A 21434-nucleotide genomic window follows, 5' to 3' on the forward strand; every position below is an offset into this window, starting at 1 on the left:
GGCCAAATTAATCACCTGCAGCCAGTACTGCCACCCAGTTCATCTTTTCTGATCACCGAACTGAGATATTCCCTGTTCAATGAAACTGGGCTGTTTGCTAGTAGGCAAATCTGATAATTCATAAAATCCCTGTGGCTGCAGCCCGTGTTCTGACTGCTACATGATGCAACTAGATCTTCTTCCTATTCACCTTCTTGTCTATAAATTATTTGTTGATATAATTCTATTTGGAGATTTCTTTCAGTGAAATCCTTATTTTTGGAAGTACTTTAATATAGCATTTGGAAAGCAAATTATTTCTCTACTCAGTCATCAGTCACTCAAACACTGATGAGAGGCATATTTAGCTAGTTTGTTGTAGGATATATGAAAAAAAATGAAAAAATATAAACTTTGCTTCAACTCTTACTCATATTTTTGGCCTTTGAAATTGATACTCAGAAAATAGCTATAGTGTACTTTGACAAAACATTAATGTATGTATGCAGCAGTATTGTAAGCCTGGATGGATATTGTGTTTTGTTAGATTTTATTCATTTTTTTCTATTCCTAAAACTTTTTTACTTGCTGGGAAAAGTTTTGAGGTTAATAGGCAGGTACATGGTTAGCAAGAACTTAATGGTTGGTACATTTCAAATAGCTGTAGTATACACTTGCTCCTAGAGAAGAACATACCCTGTGCTCTCTGAGAAAAGCTTGAAAGGAAATGACTGTCATAAATAAATAAACTGAGTATTCAATCTTGATAATTCAAATTTCATTTGAATAAGTAGGTCAAGAACAATGACATGTGACGCCATTTAATTATCATAGATTTCACTCTGAATTCTTCTGTAAAGTTCAGATAAAATGCTGTAGATTTCTTTTTTCTTAAACAGTACAGTGAATTAGTTTTGATACCATTTAGACTATTAGGAGGTGGTAGATATTACTGATTTTCTTTTAACGAACCAGTTGTATTACAACCTTAATGGCACAAAGCAAAAGTCACATGCTTTCTTAGATTCTGATCAGTAAGCAGCCAGTGGCCAACATAGCAAAAGTCTTACAAAAGCAACTCTTATAACAGCGTAGCTATGTATAAGAGATGTGTTTTGAGCTAGTTTCAGATGGTAGGTTTTATGTATCTCTCTCATATTTACAAATTTTTGAAAGGACTTAGCATGTCCTGAAGCTATTTAATTTCATTATGACTATATTTAAGCGTTAAGATTTGTTGGTTTGATTCATAATAATAAGAGGAAAAATTAAAAAAAATTCTCTAACATTTTCTTTCTTTAAGGCCAGAAAACAATAGTCAGGGTTCAGTGGCTTACTTTTGAATGCCTTAGTCTTTAAGGTGTGCTATTAGAGCATTATGCACCACACAACCTGATGAAATTCAATAAACTCTTTTGTAAGCTCCTGATTTTTGGAAGTCAGCTTTAAACTCTTTCCTGCTAAATCTTGATCACATAAAGTGATACTGCTTTCTTGGTAGACAGTTGTAAAATATATATATTTTTTTTTTTAAGGTGATTACCAGTTGAGAATTTTAAAAAATATATGTCTGTCTTTCTCTAAACTGTTTGAGAAAAGAACTGTATTTTTGCAAAGTTGCGAAATTTGATCAGACAGTCTTCCCGGGGTGAATGACTCAAGTGGCAAAAGATGTTCAATTAAGCAATAAATGCTAAAGGTTCTGTAGATTAAATTGTGAAATAATCCATATCTACTCATCCTTTTCTGTTGATTTGGGTAACTGAATGACACGATGAGCAGAACGTAGTAAAAAAATCTGTTAGTATACAAGATTTTGGGAAACCAAAACTGTTCTAACAGTATTGGTTTCAGAAGAAGGAAACAGAGTGGAAAAAGTCTCTGTGTGACTGAAAATACAGATGGAAAATCAAGTAATTGTATTCCGTGTTCAAATGAATGTCACATTACTAGACTCAATTTTTATTCAGCTCATGAGTGTGCAGACTTGACAACTCTGATTACATTTAAGCATACAGGCTTTTTCTCATCATCCCTTAAGTATATAAAATCTCTCAGAACATTTTATAAAATATATTTAAGGTGTATTTTTTAAAGAAAGCTTGAATTCTTCGATTTCGTCACTGTATCAATAGAACAGTGAACAAAAAAAAAAAGGATACTTTTTTAGCAGAGTTAATTTCAGCCTCTTGTCCTCCTGGCATATATATTGTATTTACATTTTATGTTTGTTTGTAGACATTAACCATATATTTTATGATAAAGCGAATATTGAGTATCTTAGATCTCCTAAACACACTGTTTCTGTATATTTTGATCAAAGCTGTTATATTTAAAGAGAAATTATCATAGGAAAGCAGAGCTCCATTGAGGTTGCCAAACTGTTTATTTGAGCTGTGGTCATTTACCTTCTTAAGGAAAGCTGTATAGTCAAATCCATTCATGAGGAGCTGCTCTGTAGCCATTGGTCTAAAATTGAGTATCCAATCCATTGTAGGTAATATGATTATGAGACTACGAATTTAATAGTTGGTGACTTTGGATAAGAGTATGAGTTTTAATAGATTGCCATTTTGGACAAGCTGCTTCCTTCCTTGGTAGTTACTTTTCCTTCTCTCTTGTGACATTCAGTTATTTCTTTTTGAAAAAAACACTTGTTAAGTTCCTTACAGGGACAGTTATGTTTTCATGCTTACACACAGTACTTAGTAGAAAAGTACACACAGCATAAAAAAGTACACACTAAGAAGAAAAATAATTTTGTCTTGGTTAAGCTCTGGAACTTGACTTTTTAAAAATCATATTCTAGTTATGTTTTTGTTACTTCATTTTAAATGTTAAGCTTTATTATAAGGAATATTATACCCTGTTGCCCAGTTATATTATTACATTCCCCAACCACCATAGGCAAGCAGGATTGAGAAACTGCAAGTTTTCCAAATCATTATTGCAGTGGAAGAAAGAACCAGAATTAGTACATAGACTATAGTGTTTCATCACAGAACCTCAGAAAGCTGAATGTTATGTGGAAATGTTGAAGAACATTCACAAGAGATTTCTACCATCATTTTAGGCATGATGGAAAACCTTAGCTTTTAAAATAGTATTAATTGAGATTTTAAATGCTTATTAATGGTCTGCTAATTTTTGGTTGCCAAATTAAGTAATTTCTATATTTTATTATTATTATTTTTGAGACTTAAACTTTATTGGAAAAAAGTATGATTTTTTTTTTTTTCTGGAAGAATCCTTGAAATTATCTCTAGTTTTTGGAAGGGAAAGCTTGAAAGGAAAAATTCAACTAAATCTACAGATGATAGCATAAGGACTAACTACAAAGCTTCTATGTAGTAGTTTCTTCAGAATGAAAACTTAATTCTCAAATATCTGCCTGATCTATTCATCTAAACTGGCATATAGTGTGCTAATAGCCAGGAAGATAAGGAGCTTCTAGATTGATCTTCACGGTGTTCCTAAGCCAGCATGATCCCACTTCACTGCTGTGGATTTCTTTTGTATGTTTTACACGTACAGCTTTATAACATAGAAAAACAGATCTTTGAAATAAATATTTTAGGTATGCATAGTCCATGTTTCTCTGTACAGTAGAAGTTCATCACAAAATATGAGATAGGCTGCAAAATAATATAATTATTCCATTAAACTACACTGGATGCCTATGAAATACACTCCTATTTTATAGTTATCATAGTTTTATGTCAAATTGATAAGCCTTTACTCTGCCAGTCTTCCTATCTAACACCCTTCCCACATTCCCCAATGGCCTGAAACATCTCACTGGTGCATTGGTACCTCTTTCAATTTGGGGTAAAGGAACTAAATTCTAAAGAAATGCTGGTGTTTGACAATTTCTCTGTTTTTGTCACAGCTGAAAATCGTTTGCATTACTGAAACTTGATGTAAGCAGAAGTTTTGCAAATGGTATATAGCTAGGTAATTTGCTTCTGTCATAAGATAGAAGCATGGATTTAACTTTTAATGTGTTAATGTTTTTTCAAGGAATACGGAGGTGGCATACCAAGAGTGTTTTGTACTTGTTTCTGCTTAAAAGGATTCATTGCCTTTTCTTTAACTACTGTTAAATTTCAATGTGACTGCTGCCCAGGGATGTAACTTCATTCCCCTGTTAGGATGGGAATAGGAAATAAGATTTTGCTGCCTCTGTTCATATAGATAAAATGGTGGCTTTGCCAAAGGGATTCTGTCATAAATACTGATTATTAATGTTACTATATATGTACCATTAATTCTTTCATTTGACAGGAACAGTAAAAATTTCTTTGAAGTGAGTAGAAACGAGTTTATGGAGAAAAGATGGCTTCTTTTTCATGTTTTCCAGTGACTAAAAAATATTGTCCTAGCTGTTCTATGGGAGGAAAAAATAAACAGAACAGCAATGCTCCTTCCTATAGTACGGGCAATTGGTTATAAAATTAGTGAACTCTATCTGGCAGCTCCATTTGGTTTATGATAATTTGTAATAAACTAGTAAATGCATTATATATTTTATAAAGCTAATGAAATCTTAGTGATCATTCTCCTTACAGCACTCTGAATTTTTTTGGTCTGGTAAAGAGTGCAATTTTGATGTGCAAACTGATGAAATAATTCTGTGCAAGTGCTTTCAACAATAGTGAGTTTAGCCCTTCTGCATCTTTTCAGTTCTGACTTGGTGACTGAAAGTCCATGTGCAGTTGTTTTGTGATAATTGAAATAATCTTTCAAAACAGCAGACCGTCTTGCTAAAATGTGGTTTGTGGTGGGAACAACTACTGTTTCATTGTCAAGTGTGGGATTTTTCTGTGCACAGAGTCTCAAGCTTTGTAAGAAATGTCTGGCTCCTAATTTCAGTAAATGGCATGACACACTACATCCATTTCGAGCTTTTGACATACTAAACTGTTTTTATTTAATGGATGATTTGCCATGATGAGCAATGGACTCAGGTGACTTGATTAGGAAAACAGAACTTTCCCCTTTTGCAAAACATTCTACCAGTAAATTTACTTGTGGAGAAAGTTTGCATTGTAGTACCTCGAACTTCTTCCTTCAGTGTTTCTTTGTTCCCGTTTCTTTGTTGATATGTCTTTTTTTTTTAAACTTTGTTGCTCAGAATGTCTTTAATGCTAGCCAAGGAGTAAGGGATTTGGACTTTTTTTCATGGACTTCCAAAGCTTTACCCCCTAAGGTGAGTTAAATGACAGGAACAGTCACACTGTATCTCATGTTTTCAGATTGTACCTTATGACTCAACTTTATGCTAAATATTGTTTGAAGTCTGTTTTACTTTAAATTATTTTTTACAGGAAATAGTAGATTTGCATAGAATGTCTCTGTGTCTCTTCCTTTAGGATGAGAAAAAAATAGCGGGGCAGATTACTGAATTTTCATTAATACATAAGTAGCACTCTCCTTTTTTAATGAATCAAATTAGAAATTCAGAGAGATAGCCTAGTAACATAACAAAGGCTTTAATTCTATTTTTCATGCAGAATGTACTAGTAATTTTTTTTTTGGTTGTTATTGAAGGGTCCACATTAAGTTGCAGCATCTAATAACATGATATTTGTATGAGTAAAGCCACAAATATTTAAAAAATACTCAGCCCGTTTATTTTTTTTAATTATACAGTTGTAGGAACAAGTAATGTTAAGTACAGTTAAGCAGTTGAAAGTATCTACAGAAATACTTGCCTAAATCTCTTTGCAGCTCTGTGGTGGTTTTCTCTCATATGAACTTTGTAATGAAGATGACACTCAGTGTTGTACATATTGGTTTAGAGATTTAAAAACTTGTTTTTCCACTGAATCTTTTTCCCTAAAATAGCAAACTTTTTTATTGTTATATGAAGATCTAGACAATGTTTAACTACCTTTAAAGCATACAGATATTTTTTTTCCTTGAACCAGTTTAACTTATCGTGCATTAACTTGCTTTGAAGGTTACATATTTACAGAACAGATTCATTTTTGTATAAAGGCTTCTTGGAAAGACTGCTGGATTAATCTGGACGTAGTGCACAGACTTCTGTACCAAAAAGCTGAAAATATGATTAGTAAAGAGATCAGAGGAAACTGCATTAGCTAAAAAGGAAATAACATAAAGCAGAAGTTTGGTTTAAAACTGATAAAAGAAAGTAGTATTTTACACAGCAGGAGGTGAACTCTGATAGTTGTTGTTACAGGCGATTGTATCAGGAGGCAGAAAGTATCAGCACATGCAGAAGAAATTAAACAAATTTATAGAAATCAGATTCATAAATAAATATTAAAGAAAATAGGGTATAACCTCTAACATCCATAATAAAAAGACTTTAAATGCAGTTGGTATATAAGGGACATACCACTAATAGGGACTTGTATGCTGCTTCTAAAGAGCCTCTCCTGTTACCTTTGCTGAACACGATATACTGGTCTAGGGGAACCAGTCATCCCATAGGGCATTACTTAGTCCTTAAATTTCAGGTGTTCTTTTAAAAGCACCTATGATTTACATTATAAGCATAATAGAGCTCACTCTTGCTTCTCATTTGCTTTCTTATGATATAAATGTGCGTTACATTACTCCTGTCCCTCATATTTTTCTGTACAATAGACTTTCTGTTAAGCTACGGATGGCTGAAAATGCTATGCTAATATTTCTCTTCCTGTAGTAACTACCTATTTTTCTTGGTAGGAAATTCAAAAAGTGTTTTCTCATTTCAGATTTGGGTGTATATTTCATCTGTACTTGGTACCAGATGAAAAAAATTTGCAGGCCATTTTTATTGTCGTAGTGAAAATAATAAATATGCCCTAATATTTATATGTGCCTTTAATAATTGATGGTGTTGCTCTTACTCTTTGTCATAATTTTAGCTTTACTCTAAATTAACAACATATTCTAAATGTGAAATAAAAAAAGAAGCATATCATTTGGAAAGATAACATTCGAATTCCCTTTACATAGCCCCAGACTTTTTCACATAATTTCACAAATACAGCAGGAAGAATGAGTGTGTCTCCTGATAAATGACAGTATGAAACAAGATTTAGTGAAAGTGGTTAGAGTAAATAATTTTGTCTCTAATTGTAGATATGAGATAGTCCTTTTATATAAGTGGTCTACATTTATACTGCTTTTGTTTCAAGAGTAGTATGGAGGCTTTTCAATTAATGTGCAATTTACTAGTAGTTAGTTGTTTATCACTACACACTAAAATTAGCCATGTAACTAGTGTCTCTCTTAGCTTTGAAATTTAGCTATTGTAGTATTGAAATAAGTATTTCTTATCTAAAGAGTTCAAAGGTATTATTAATAGGTTTTATTCTGTTCTGTTTTGTTTTGCCTTTTTTTTTTAATTTCTCAGGAATCTAGGTCTAATACTGATGATTTTTTCAAAGACCTAAATTCACACTGCCCACAGGAAGCAGTGATGCAAGAACAAGATATGCCATTCCTTCGAGGTGGACCTGGAGTGTACAAGGTAGTGAAGACTGGCCCATCAGGTCACAACATCAGAAGCTGCCCTAACCTTAGAGGTATCCCAATTGGAATGTTAGTTCTGGGAAACAAAGTCAAGGCAGTGGGCGAGGTATGGATCCTTGTAGCTTCGGTTCATGTCTTCATAGATACCAGTATATAACAGTAGTAAACGCAACAAAAGAATCTGCCCCTCTACAGGTTTGCTTTTCCAACCTTCATCATAAAACTAAACTTTGAACTTGGTTTATATTTTAAATACTAATGCAATTATGTCTTTTGCCTTTTAGATGTGTGCATTGGTTGGTATAATGTTAAAATGGTACTGCAATTACATATGCTTGCTTAAATATTTCTGTTACAGTATTCCTTACAAAATTATGTTTCTTGTTGCACTTTTTTGTCTTATTCTTTGAAGTAATTTTGTTTCATTGAAATAATGTTTTTCTAGGATCTTACCAATTAACAAATTATTCTGTTTCTCTGTATTGATTGTATTCATTTGTTTAGTTGCTGAACTGTTGTTACTGTCCCCAGTTGTCCAGCTGTGGTGTTTTATGGTTAAAGAGGGCTTAAGGATGAAGTGTGTCATGCTATTTCCTAAATATAATGTCAGGAACAAAATTAGTAGTCCTACAATCTTTTCATATATAACTTGGTATTAGAATTCTACTTTTGCAGCCACCAATAAAAAGGCATGTTTTGGTGAATGTCTCCTTCAGGTTTTTACTTAAGCTTGTTTGGATGTTCTAAAGTTTTGGTCATGGTGTTTTGCTTCTTCTGAACATAAAGAGGTCTAAGATTTTTTTAAATACTCCTAACTGTAAATATGCCAGAAATAGTTTTGATCCTTCAGTCTGCCTCAGCCTGTGGCCTTAATTTAAGAAACTTTTTTTAATGTTTGCTTTGTAATATCAAGATTGGAATAAGTATGTTATTCAGATACTATAGTAAGTCGCTGAATCATGCTACTGAATTATCTGAAAAGTCAATAAATTGTGCTTTTTTATGTGTGTGCATCAGGTGACTAATTCAGAAGGTACATGGGTGCAAATGGATAAGAACAGCATGGTAGAGTTCTGTGAAAGCGATGAAGGCGAGGCATGGTCGTTAGCTAGAGACAGAGGTGGAAACCAATACCTCCGACATGAAGACGGCAAGTTGTTGTTTTGTTTTGCTTTTTAAATTTACTTAGAAAAAATTAAACAATCTAAACAGGACAAATAAAGAAGGAACTGAGTTTTAAACAGGTATAACATTAATTTACACTTTTTCATTTGAGTTGCTTTACACATTTGGACTTCAAAGTTGTTTATAAGCATTCTTTAAATGTTTTTTTAAAGAACAATTAAAATATTTCCCCAGGTTTTCTTCTGTACCAGCTATGGATCATAATTTTAACTGTCCTTTTAGCTACAGGGATCATTTTTAAATAAGTAATTGTGCATTTTTGTTAGCTTCCTTTGGTCTGTTTTGTGTCTCTATGAAAAGCAGAGCAGAATGAATTATTTATGTTCCTTTTCATTTTAAGTTCAATTCTGTCACACAGCATCCTGTCAAAAACCTGTTAACATGGTTTTTAACACTATTTAAAATTAACTTCAATAGTCAATTATTCTAGTTAGCAAAGTATGATTGCATTCTCTTATATTGCAGAATTTCTATCCTGAAAATTCATGTTCAGATTGGGTAAGAAATAGAAATAAAACAAGAAAACATAAACAAAATGTTAGTACACAAAATTTTTTATTGCTTTCTTCCTCCCCTACCCACCCCCCAAATCATCCTTCCTGTTGATCTCCCTACAAACAAGCTATGATTATGGTTCTAAACTATCTTTCTTTCACTCTGAATGCTTTACATAAATACTTTGAGAGGTATTCTGAAAAAGTTTTTTCTTTAACAGATAGTCCCAGCCCATCTGGATGAGTTCTCCTCTGCAAGAATATGGGCTACTTATATTCCCTTAAAAGATGAGACAGGGAGTCATCTGTCAGTATTTATACTTCTGGAGGACATCATCTATCTAACCTCCCCATCAGTGCAGTTTCAGCTAGATCAGGTTGCTCAGGCCTTTGTCTAGTCAAGTTCTAAGTATCTCCAGTCTCTCTGGACAACCCGTACCAGTATTCGACCCACCTTCATGGTGAAAAATTTTCCTAATACCTAATCACAGTTTCCTATGCTGCAACTTTTGTTCATTGTCTCTTGTCCTATCACTGTGAACCACTGAAATGAGTCTGGCTTCATCTTCCATGAACCTTTTGATTAGGTAGTTGAAGAGAGCAACATTTAAGGTTCTTCTTTTGTTAGAATTCCCTATAGGCTGCTTTGTTTCAACTCACTTGAAGAATTAGTTTCTTCAAGCCTTCTTTTTTTTTTTTTTTTTCTTCAATGTGTATTTCTGTGTTTTCTGAATAAATGTGGACAATTTCAATTTATACTCTTCCTACTCCATTCATGGGATCTAATCCATCTGTTTTCCAAAAGATATCTTCATTAAAAATATCCACCTCAGCAGTCATGTTCTGCTTGTGTTTTTAGGTAGTACTTATTGTCAGCCTCTTATTTGTTCATTATAAGAGATGCTGCCATTTTTCTGGTCTTGACATTTTGTGTTGAAAATGATTTCACACTTAAATGTTCTGGTAATTATCATCACATTACCATATTAAAACAAAGTAATTCCTTACCAATATGTAAGTATTTGTTGTAGGCTATTGCTACTTGACTGTAAGGTATAAGACATTCTGCGAAGAAGGGGAATAACGAAGAATTTTTCAAAAAATGTATAATTTGGGGAAGAAAGTGTTTACTTAATACTTAGCACAGCATCATTTTTGAAGTAATGGATTCTCCATTTTTAGTTATGTCTGATAATGTCAAGTTCTGAGGTGCTCAAAGAACGCAAGTTGCTTCTAGAAACTAAGTCTCTATAAACTGGAAAAATATCTTACTCTTGAAAGCGTATATTCAATAATAGGGTTGTTAACTTCATCATTTTGTGTCTTAATATGAGGCTGTCTGCTTTTCCAGGAGAAAATAATTTCTCTGAAGTTAATGAATTAAGCAGTGTGCAAAAATTTCTGCTCAAGAGTACTTATTTAAGGAATAGATATAGCCTACATTTAATACGTGACAGTGTTTTTGTACCTTAAATAGTCTTTTCCAGCTTCAATAATTTATTTATCATTCTTTCCTTTCTATATGGAAAATTATTTCTCAAGGTATATCTGTACTTTAAAACAGAATTGTCAAATTTGGAAAAATTTAAACAATACCCTTGTTTGAAGGTCTGTGTTCAATTTATTGATACTTACGTGCTGTTACTGAAGGACGCCTTCAAGTATATTGGTGTTCTCCCAGAAAAACAGAAAATGCAGGCTCCAAGCTTTGAGGACAAAACTCTGTAGTAGAATTTTTACAATCCAATGCATTTGGATACCATCTTAGAAACTCTCTGTTTTAAGTGCTGTGCCTCGACATGCCTAGTTTTATTATTTTCTAGAAGAGTCTCTGCTTTTATAAGTAGAGTGAAGATAGACATCCCTTGTGCATCTGCCTAAAGCAGTTTAAGTAGTTATTGGTGCAATTACTGAAATATTTCAATCTATTTTATGTTCTTAGTCCATCTCAGTATAACTAATGAGTTGTAATATAAACTATTATTAACTAGTTATTATATAAACTAAGTAAAACTAATGAGCTTAAGACACATCTGAAAATGTTTTAAACTAACTGCTTTTATTTGCCATTAAATTAATTAGGAATACTCTCTGTCATCAGTTTTAATGCTTTTACTGGAGGGAAATAATTAGCATTTGGAGGAGCTCCAACTAGATTGGCAACTGTCAATATTTTTATCCATAAATAATACCATCTTTCAGATAGCTTTTGTATTTTCATTCTTTAATACAATGATAATAAAATTCTCAGAGAGGCTAGGATTTGTCAGAGACAGAGCAGAAGTCATACAAAAATGCCCAAGTCTGTAGGCAGATATCCAGATACTTTAACTGAAAAACTACAGCCAGATCTAGAGTTGCTTATAATTCAGAAGATTCTGGATCCTTTCTTTTTTAAACTGAGTTTAAATTTCCAACCTTCTCCCTTTTTTTTGGTGGGGTTTTATGGAGGGTTTTGGGGGGGTTTTTTGAGTATATGATTTATATAAAGGTTCATACTCTGAAATGCAGTTTTGGCCCAAAATCCAATTTTCTAGTAAAGGCTCTTAGAAGAGTTGTAATTTTTTTAATTGAGTCCACATTAATTTTAGTACGTTTACAAAAGAAAAAGTTGTTTAGGGTGCCAATCTGAGCTTTTAAATGGCATTTAGAAGATTTAATGTGAATTATTTCCTATAGACCATCACTTGGAATGGTATTTCTGACCACATTAAGTCAGTAATGTCTCCCAAAATCTAAATAATCAAGTGGATTCTGTGTCTTATTTATCTTGGCTCTTTAGTTGTTATGGGCATTCTGAAAGAGCACAAGCTGGTTTTGGTTTGAGGTCTTTTTAGTACCATACAGAAAGCAAAATTGTAGTACTCCATATCAGATATGAAGAAATCTGTCAGGGGAAACGGATGTCTTATGTCCTGTGAACTATTAAGGGGGTAGCCAGGATTAAAAGTTTATTGGCTCTGAGTTTGTCACTCTGAAAACTTTTGTCCACCCTGCTTTGGCAAATGAATTTAACAATTGCTGTCCAAAGAATAAACATTGAATGGTGTGATGTTCCTGAAAAACAAAGTGTCAAGCCTGTTCCTGGGTGGCTTATGATGGCAAAGCTTGCAGGAACTCAGTCAAACATAAAGCAGTCTATGTGGTATTAAGTCTTCCGTCTTTTTAGTTTTAAAGCGTAAGCTCTGAAGAAAATAATGTACTTTTCTTTCAGAAGAGAATTGAGTAGAGTGGTAGAGTGATATCTGGGGGGGGGGGGGGAAAATCGCTCCTTTACCTTGTGACTCATCTTTTCAGTGTAAATCAGTTACTAAGAATGTCTAATTCTGAAGTGATGTGTTTTTTTACAGAGCAAGTCCTTCTAGATCAAAATGTTCAGACTCCTCCCCCAAGTCCTTTTTCAATACAAGCTTTCAGTAAGGGAACAAGCTGTAGTAATGGACAAGGGTTTGATTACGGCCTCGGAAATAACAAAGGTATGTTTTTACACTCACATTTTATAAAATTGTTTTCTTGACTTTGCTATTGTTGTTACTCATGTCCTACTCTTTTTGGCACCATCAGATGTTCTCCAAAAGACATAAGTAGTAGTGCAATGAATTGCAAGGTGTTTTGCAAAACATGTAGTTAATGTTGTAAGTATTTTTTTCTCTGCTTTGATTTCACTCAGTCTAAGTAAAAAGTATAAAAAGGATCATCAAAGATTTGTAAGTTACAGTTGAAACTTTTCATAGTGGTACACACAAAACTATAATGCAGTAAAAACAGATACTCATAAAACAAGATGTGAAAATTAGTGGATTTAGAAAGCATGGGGTTTAAAATTACTGGAAACATTTGTAAATACTTTTCACCTATCTTGACATTTTTAAAGTGCTTTTAATAGAGTGAGAAGATAAAAGATACCATTTGAGATTTAATTTGAAAATCTGAAGTTACCTTTAAATCACAGAGATACCAGCTGGGAAATAAATAAAAATTTGTTAATTTTACTGACATAAAACATTTTTTTTCTTTTAACCATGATTTATTTTGTTTGCAAGATGTAAGCCATCACAGTAAACTCAAACTACATCCCTTCTGTTTGTTCATTGATTAGATGTAGAAGATTTAGTAATATATCGTCCGCTGAGGCAGATGCCCTTGAAAAATATTACTGAAACAAAGAGCTTTGTTATCTACTCTTACTTCGCTGTACTCTGTCCATGCCACTATGAATATGGGCCTAAGGTCTTCCATGTGTTTTTAACACCAGTACATATTCGTAGTGGTCTCCTAAAATAACTTTATTTAAGACTTGTTTTAAAGGAGAAGAGATGAGGGGAAAATTATTCCTAAATATTCTAGTCTGTTATTTTCATAATATGAAATAGTTTTATATCATTTCACAGTGTTGCACAGCATAAAGAAGCAGTTCATACTTGTCCCTGCATTTCTATAGGAAACCCTTTTTTTGGACAAAGGCTGGACAAATTTAAGTGTTTTCCTTTTGTTTTATAGGGCTTTTTATACAGAACTGCATTTCCCAACTCAGCCATACTCATTGCAAAATAGTGGTTGAATCACAAAAGTGAAAGTGTTTTAAGATGTTCAGCGTGTAAGGCAGTATTACAGTTTATTTCTCAATGTCAACTGTGTAATAGTGCAAAAGTATTCTCTGTTATCTTTCTTCAGAAGCATATTGGGAAAAGAATTTTTTTCCTGTGTTGTCCAAAGATAAAATCTTGGAAATCAATATGCTATATTAACAGGCATCCTAGTTTCTGAAGACATTGTGATTCTTTTTACTATCCCCATCTTAAACATTTTCTAAGAGATATGTTTCTGTGGGATATTACAGTAAGTTTGGAAGCTATTCCTGGCATTGAATTTCATATCATTTTTTAGACATTATTCTCTTGTCATATCCTCAGGCTGTGATGTTTAGTGTGAGTGAGCAACTCGGCTAGGTGACTTTATTCATTCCGTGTACTGTAATTCTTTCTGAATTGCCCAAGAGTGGAGAGTTGTTAGCAACTGTATTGAAAGAATAATGGTATTACTTTCCCAAAAATAGAATTCTTCAGCTGTATCATTACTTTACGTACAGTCTTTTTTGCATCCTTAGGTCTGAGAAGCTTTGAGTTTTGTGGAGAATAAGAAACTGAAGGCACAAGCACAGTCTGTTAGGGGAGTTTCTGAATGAAGCAGTTCTTTTCTGTAGGGATGCCCAAGTTTCAATTAAAATTAAAATTTAGTCACTGTCTAAGAGCATTTCAAACTGTTGGTCCAGTGTATAGATCCACATATATTAGGTCTGTGTTTACAGTATTACCTGCGACGTAGAAGACACAACTCCCACAATCACTCTTTTTGATTTAGCTATGTCTTCTCTATTCCAGCCTTCTACATTGCAGGCAAGTCTTTAATATTCCTTAGGAATGGCCCTGCCCCCCTCCATATGTAATTATTGTAGGCAGGTTACTTTCAACCTCTTCTCAAATGTTCTTACTTTTAAAATAATTACTCATTTTATCAAATAGGCCTGTTGTATTTAAGAGTAATAGTGTTTTGCCAAACAACAGTCACTTCTGGGTTATTAAAGTAGGAATGATTGCTGCCCAAGTACTGGTTGCAGTATTTTTTAGATATACTACTTCCAAAACAGTAGAATAAGATTGATTTATTGATACCTGTAGATGATTATTTAAAAAGGAGTTCCATCTATTTTCTGGTATTTTTGTTCTCTCAATTTTGAAACTAAAACGTCAAGAAAATAAGTGCAAAATTTAATTTTGGAGTTCTTGGGTAATACAGGGTTCCATATACCGACTGGTCTTTAATTCCATTAAAAGACAATTGATGATCACCCAAAAATGTTGTAGATTCAGTGAGTTGTAAATTCTCTATTAGCTGCTAATTTTTTTACTAGGATTTCTGGAATGCTGTCAAAATGATATGAATTTGCAGAATAAAGTTGCCGTGTCAGGATTTTGGTTGGTGATGGTTCAAATCTGAGATGCTCTCAAACTCTTGGTGTCTCCTAGCTCATATTACTAAGTATACTTCAAGTTATAACATGGTGTGCTAAACTCTGCCTTCTTACTGTAGGCTTCATGTATTTCTAGTGCTCACATAGATTTTTCTGAGAATTGGCATTCAGAAATTAAAACCCTGGTTTTAACATACTAGTTTTTTTGAAGGCCACCTTTTGCCTCATAACAAATGTATGTAGTTCTTCAGAAAACCAGTTCCAGTTCCTAAGTGATACTTATTTTTTTTTCAGTTTATCTTCAGTCTGATCTTGAAAAACAACATGACAGAATACTTTTAAAGATATTTGCGAAAATGAGCAGATATTTGCCAAAGCCTTGGCACAGAAATATACTTGCCAAAGCCTAATTACATGTTATCTTTCCCTTCTCATCAATTTTTCTAATCTTTTTCTGCATGTTCTGTTGCATGTGTGTGTTATTGTAAATGCTAGGGATTTCTGTTTTTATTTTGGTTGCTTTTCATTTTTTAGCAAGGCAAATATAAATCTTTATTTTGGAATGTTTTAAATAATAGTAGTAAAATATCCATGATTCTTAAAAACCCTGTTTGTACTTTTCAGTAATTTTATTGCCATGCATGGAGTGAGATTTTCATGTTTAGCCACAACCAGAGTGGAATGTGGCTAAATAAGATTTACTCTTATCATCATCTAAACTTTAATTGAGCACCATTTTACTTTGCCTTTCTGGAGAATGACAAGTAACAGGTTGTAGTTTTGACTGTTTTGCCCGCTACAGGTGACCAACTGAGTGCCATACTGAATTCCATTCAGTCACGGCCAAATCTCCCAGCTCCTTCCATCTTTGATCAAGCTGCAAAACCTCCCTCTTCCCTAGTCCACAGTCCATTTGTGTTCGGACAGCCCCTTTCCTTCCAGCAGCCTCAGCCACAGCTTCAGAGTAAGTTTGTCAACCTTACCTGCCTCATCAGTCCATTTCTGCAGCTTTGACATTGCCATTCTCAGTTGCTTACCGGCTACTAATCATCCCTCAGTGCACCTTTCTGGTTTTGTTAAGTTTTTCATGATTCAGAAGCATGTGAGGTAACGCTCCTAAGGAAGTATAGTTGTTCAACTTCAATTCCTGTATTGACACTATTTTGCTTTGGTATGTATTCTGCAGTGTAGCTCAGTCATGAAAAGCATTTCCAATATTGTATGCAACTCTGGGTTTATAATTAAGGTAAATATTTTATACAGTACAAAATTATGATAATTATTTCAACATCAAAAATAGACTGCAGTAAATTCATAGTTATTAAATTTTCTTACCTCCTAAATTCCTATTTTTGACATCATCCCTAACTTTAGGGATGTAGCTGGACAGTGGAAACAACTTGGCACTACTCATAAGAAAGGCTTTGGTAGTCTTCTGTTGGGTGCTCATAGGATGGCATGGACATAAAAGTTTGCACCTGGAGGTGAATAGCAGTTAACCTGATGGCTGATGGGAGGACAGGAAACTGTTTAGTTTTTGATTAATTAAAAATAAAAGCTCAGCAGTCATGATAGATAGCAGATATTGCAGTAAATTCTTCCTTATATACAGAACAAGAATAGCATGGGTCACAGGAATACTAGTCATCTCCTGTTTCCCATAAACTGTTCTTAGAAATGCCTCAGTTCTTTCTTGCAGGACCCTGTCAGTCAGTTTAGTCTCTATGTCTGTGCAGTCCTGGATCTATCCATGTCAGCTTACTGAAGTGACAGTAAAGTGATTCATGTGAGAACAAGATTAAAATCTCTAATTCACTTTTATGAAGACTGTCAGAAGTATTGTGACAGTGATCTTCTGTACTTAGGCAGTACTTAAATCAGTGTTCTGAAAGTAGAATATTCCAAAACCTTCTCAGATAAAACAGCTGATTGCCAGTGGCATCGGCACAGCGTCATGGAGAATTTGGATATTCTTTCCCATCACTTCTAGTTTTCTTCTCTTGTTCAGAGTAGTAAAGTCAGAGTTTCTTATTCACCTTTGCATCAAAAATAACCCTAACTGTCTTGTTTCAAACTTCAGATGTTTTGTCCTTTAGCATTTAGATCTGTATTGTATGAAAAGAAAAGCTGTCAACATTTTTTTATTGGCTGCCCAATGAGATCTTGTTCAATGGATTTGCTTGTCCAGCAGATATAGATAAAATGTATTCAGTAAAACACAAACTACATCCGTGGTTTGTGTTTTAATAAAGATCCTTGATTCCAAAGGAAACCTTTTTTGTCAGAAAGGGGGAGCACTGGTAGCCTACCAAATAAAATAATAATGAAACTGGAAAACGTTTTCAAGTTTGTATCCGATTTGGATCTTAGCTTAGTGTAAGATCTCAACTGATAGGGGTATTTGCCCTTCCAGCAGGGTAAAATTATCAACCAGAACTAGTACACTGTTGCACGAACTGTATTTTGATACGAGGACTTTCTTCTGAACAGTTTATTATCTAATTTAAGATGTGATGCAAATAATGTAAATTTTGCTTAAAGGGGAGAAATATTAACATTTTTGGTTTCACTATAAAAATTTAAGAATTATATGGAGGAAAATTTCTCATTCAGACTTCCTTAGTCTTTTGCAAATTTGTTAATCCTCCATTTACAAATTCATAAAATTTCAGAATATTGTCAGGGAGGCCTGTAAGACTTCATGTACTTGTTCATTCAATAGTCAAGGGAATTATCAGAGATACTTGAAATTTAAATAAGACTCTCTAGATTAAACGTTTTCTTTTAAGCAATTATTCTGTTATTACTATATTTATTGAAACTTTACATATTGGAAAGTAATGGATTAATTTGCAGTTTAAGATTAATTAGAATAGCAAGGCATATATGCAGTAAAAATATTTAGACAGAAAAGTTCTATTTGGGTTGAATTCTGCTGTGTGGTTTTTAATCTGTTCAATGCTGATGCAGCTATAATAGAACTGTAACAGCAACTCTTTGTAACTGTGCAATTTTCATTTGCTATTTCCAAAGCACTTTATAGCCTCCTGCTATCAAACGTGCAATTAAAAGTTAAATCAATTAAACAACATATCCCAAGGCTCCTTATCAAGTCACTTGGATTTTTGTCCTAGACATGCTCAGTTTTAGTATCAAATGATATGCGCCCTGTCCTTAAGTGCTTCCTGCAGTAAAGTTTGATCTGAAAATTAAAATGAATGTTTATAGTCAATAACTGCTATATTAAAGGGACTAATGATAATCTAATAGTTTAAAGAAGTTGTGCCAGCCTAGATTTCCATGACTGCAGAGGTTATATACTAAATACCAATTTTGATTGAAAATCTACCTAAATAGTTTAGTCTACCACTCACATTTTCTGTTCTTCCTCAGATATCTGTCTTCCTGGGGAGAAATTTTATTTGGAAGCATGATTCTGAGGAAAGTTAGGATCATACTGAATGTCCTCTGGAGTTATTTCCTTAATTTAGGTTTTTGTAATAGGAAGAAAAATGTTGGTCTGATTGTGAGACATACTCTGTGACACAGATTGTAGTTTTTCTTCAGAAGGGTTTGTAGCTAGCTGTTCTTTCTGAGGAATGGTTTCTGTACTTGGCGTTTGCTTTGGTTTCCAAATGTATTTAGGAAAGAGGGAGAGGGCTTGTCACAACCTTTTATCTTTCAATAGTGTCTCGTTTTGTTTTTTTGTTTTGTTTTGGGTTTTTTTGCAGAAATACTACAGTTTTGGACAAGTACTTCCTCAGATATAGTGCTTGAAAAAATGAGAATTGTCTCTGTTATTCTTTTCACATCATAGATAGGTAAACTAACAAGTGTCCAGTGTGTTTTCTCAAATGATTTATTACAGAAAGGATATTATAAAAAAGAAGAGGGAACTGTGATACTCAGTTTTGTGTTATTTACTGGAACTCTATGAAGGACTGATTGTTCTGTCCTACTTAATTCCTTTGCTAATTTTCACACATGTTTACACAAGGGAAAAAAGCTGAGAGATTGTTTTCTTTTTCACAGGGACAGACAAAATTAAGATGCTCTTGTCCTGTATTTTAGTTCTTTATCAGTCTTTTATGCAGCTAAAAGTTTAAAAAAGCTGGAATAGATGGCATAACCTACCTGGAGTTCAGGAACAGCTGTAATGACTTGGAATCTTAGCAAGAATTTTTTTCCAGAAAGAGCACAAGTTTCTGTATATTTCTTCCTTGATTATTTCAACAAAACAGTCTGTAATTACTGAAGCCTGAGTGTGCTTGATTCTGAGGAGTTTGTAAGATCATCAGTAACAGATTTGCTCAGGACTGCAACCTCCCCATAACTGCAGGATTATTAATAGTTGCTGCATTAATTTGTCTCTGAACTTTGTGAAGACCATAAAAACTCAAATTCTTGCTTGGATTTTGAGTACAGGTGAAGTGTGGAAACCTAGAGGGAGATCTTGTTTCTCAACCTTCATCAGTATGTGTTGGGTCATAAAACTTAGATGTGAAAAGTCAGTGAGGCAGGATCTTTTTGCTGTTCAGCATATTCTCAGAATTTCACAATTGTCTGTTGAAATCTGAACTTGGGGAGGGAAGTCTGAGACCTAGCTGTTGTCAATGTTAGACCTTTATGCTGTTTCCTCACATCTGTGTTGCTGTTGCAAATGAGGAATAGATTTATAGGCTGAAGAGGCTTTGGACCTCCCTTGTTAGCGTCATTTGTCCCATTCTCCCTCTTCCACTGCATCCCTGGCAGCTCACGGAGCAGCTGCACAGCACAGCTACTGCTTCCTGCCACATCTCCATCCAGGCAGAAGCTGCAGTGCTGAGCTGCTGTTCTCTACGTTCATAGTGTCCTGTCAGGCTACTGCTTTGCCAATCCATGCTGCAGAGCTGCAATCCAGCATATGGGCCCACAGTATATTGTCATCCCCTGCCATTCATGTCAGGAGTTCCTTGACCTAGTAGTATTGTGCTACCATGTTCTTGTTTGTTTTGTTCCTTTCCTTTCTAGGTGCTAGTTACAGAGCATTAGAACCACTGGCTTTGCCTGCAGTGCTCCATCTGTGTTTCCTAAACGGCACACATACAGAGCACATAAACCTTCTCAGTAGTGTTTTAGTAAAATAAATGGAAAGCATATTCTTAATCAACCACGCTGATCTCTTCCATATCATGCTGAAATGACTTGTCATGTAAAGCAGTCAGAGTATTGGTTTAACTGTTTTTTCACGTGCAGCGTATTGCCAAAGCATCATTCCTGAAAATTTGAGCCAAGAAGATAAACAGTTTCATAACCTAGGCTTTACAGACCTAATAATGAAAGATATGTATGAAGCATACAGGTCAGTCCGAAACTATCCCTGGAGTCTGGCATGGTAAAGTTTGGAGGAAGAGCACAAGTTGTTTCAAGCTTTATTTTATAAATACATTTTGCATATCACATCTTCAAAATTTGAAGTTACAAATTATAAACTTACAGAAGCATTTTTATCTACCCTTCTAGCACAAGAATACTAATTTCAGTTAATAAACTTAAGTGGCTCTAAACTGGTGCTCTAAACTGTACCTTTGGGTAATCAATATTACTAATATTTTTCTAACGATGCTGCATTTCAGCTTTTGCTTTCATTCACTCACTCATTCCCCTACTATAACAGTATCTAATACTTTTCTTCCTTTTTAATATTTCAAACATTTGTTGACTTCAATATATTCTTTTACTGAAGAAAAAAAGAGTCCTGGTCCAACTGTCACTATGGCATTTGGCATTTTCAGGATGTGAAAAAAGATACATTGCTTGCAGTGCCTGAGGAAATTAATCTAACAGCAATATTGTAGCTTCCAGTAACAGCGAGTGAAAGAGGATTGCATTCTTTTTGAAGAAGCATCCATGGCTTAGGCAAAAGGGCAAAAGCAGGCCAGTGCCTTTCCTTCATCATCATGCAGAAAAGCAGTGGCATTTCAGAAGAAACTTTAAAGTTAATCTCCACTCTCCAGAGACATTTTAGTAGTCTGTTTTAGAGTTTAAAAAAGACCAATGTGGACTATTTGGTGGTATGTCATGCCTCCTGGCTTGGCTTACCACTGTTTCCTCCAAGGAAGCAGGCAAGGCTGTTAGAAGACTACATCCTGCCATAGGACTTGAACTGCCTCTTTGGTCTCCATATTGCATAGCTTTCCAAGCTAGAGCTATTTGCGTGTTGAAGGAGAGAACGTGACTGAAGATAAGCTGTCACATTCGAATGTGATGTGTGACAGAGCTTGCCTATGTGTCTTTGAAGTCTTTCTAGTCTTTGGGGGTGATCAGAAAAAGCAGGA

The 21434-nt window shown here is 34.2% G+C and overlaps 1 protein-coding gene across 1 annotated transcript in view; it reads left to right on the forward strand.

Annotated features, from left to right (window-relative positions):
• Positions 1–21434, forward strand: part of LOC104528121 (E3 ubiquitin-protein ligase MYCBP2-like) — a gene marked incomplete at both ends in the record, with an annotated part of 54530 nt that overhangs the window by 14314 nt on the left and 18782 nt on the right. The window contains 5 exons of the mRNA XM_029085967.1: positions 5114–5188; positions 7349–7573; positions 8485–8617; positions 12497–12622; positions 15896–16081. Of these exons, the coding sequence (XP_028941800.1) occupies positions 5114–5188; positions 7349–7573; positions 8485–8617; positions 12497–12622; positions 15896–16081 (745 nt within the window). The remainder of the gene's footprint in view (positions 1–5113; positions 5189–7348; positions 7574–8484; positions 8618–12496; positions 12623–15895; positions 16082–21434) is intronic.

Source organism: Antrostomus carolinensis, unplaced genomic scaffold, assembly GCF_000700745.2.
Source record: "Antrostomus carolinensis isolate BGI_N321 unplaced genomic scaffold, ASM70074v2 scaffold5167, whole genome shotgun sequence".
In the NCBI taxonomy this organism is placed as follows: domain Eukaryota; kingdom Metazoa; phylum Chordata; class Aves; order Caprimulgiformes; family Caprimulgidae; genus Antrostomus; species Antrostomus carolinensis.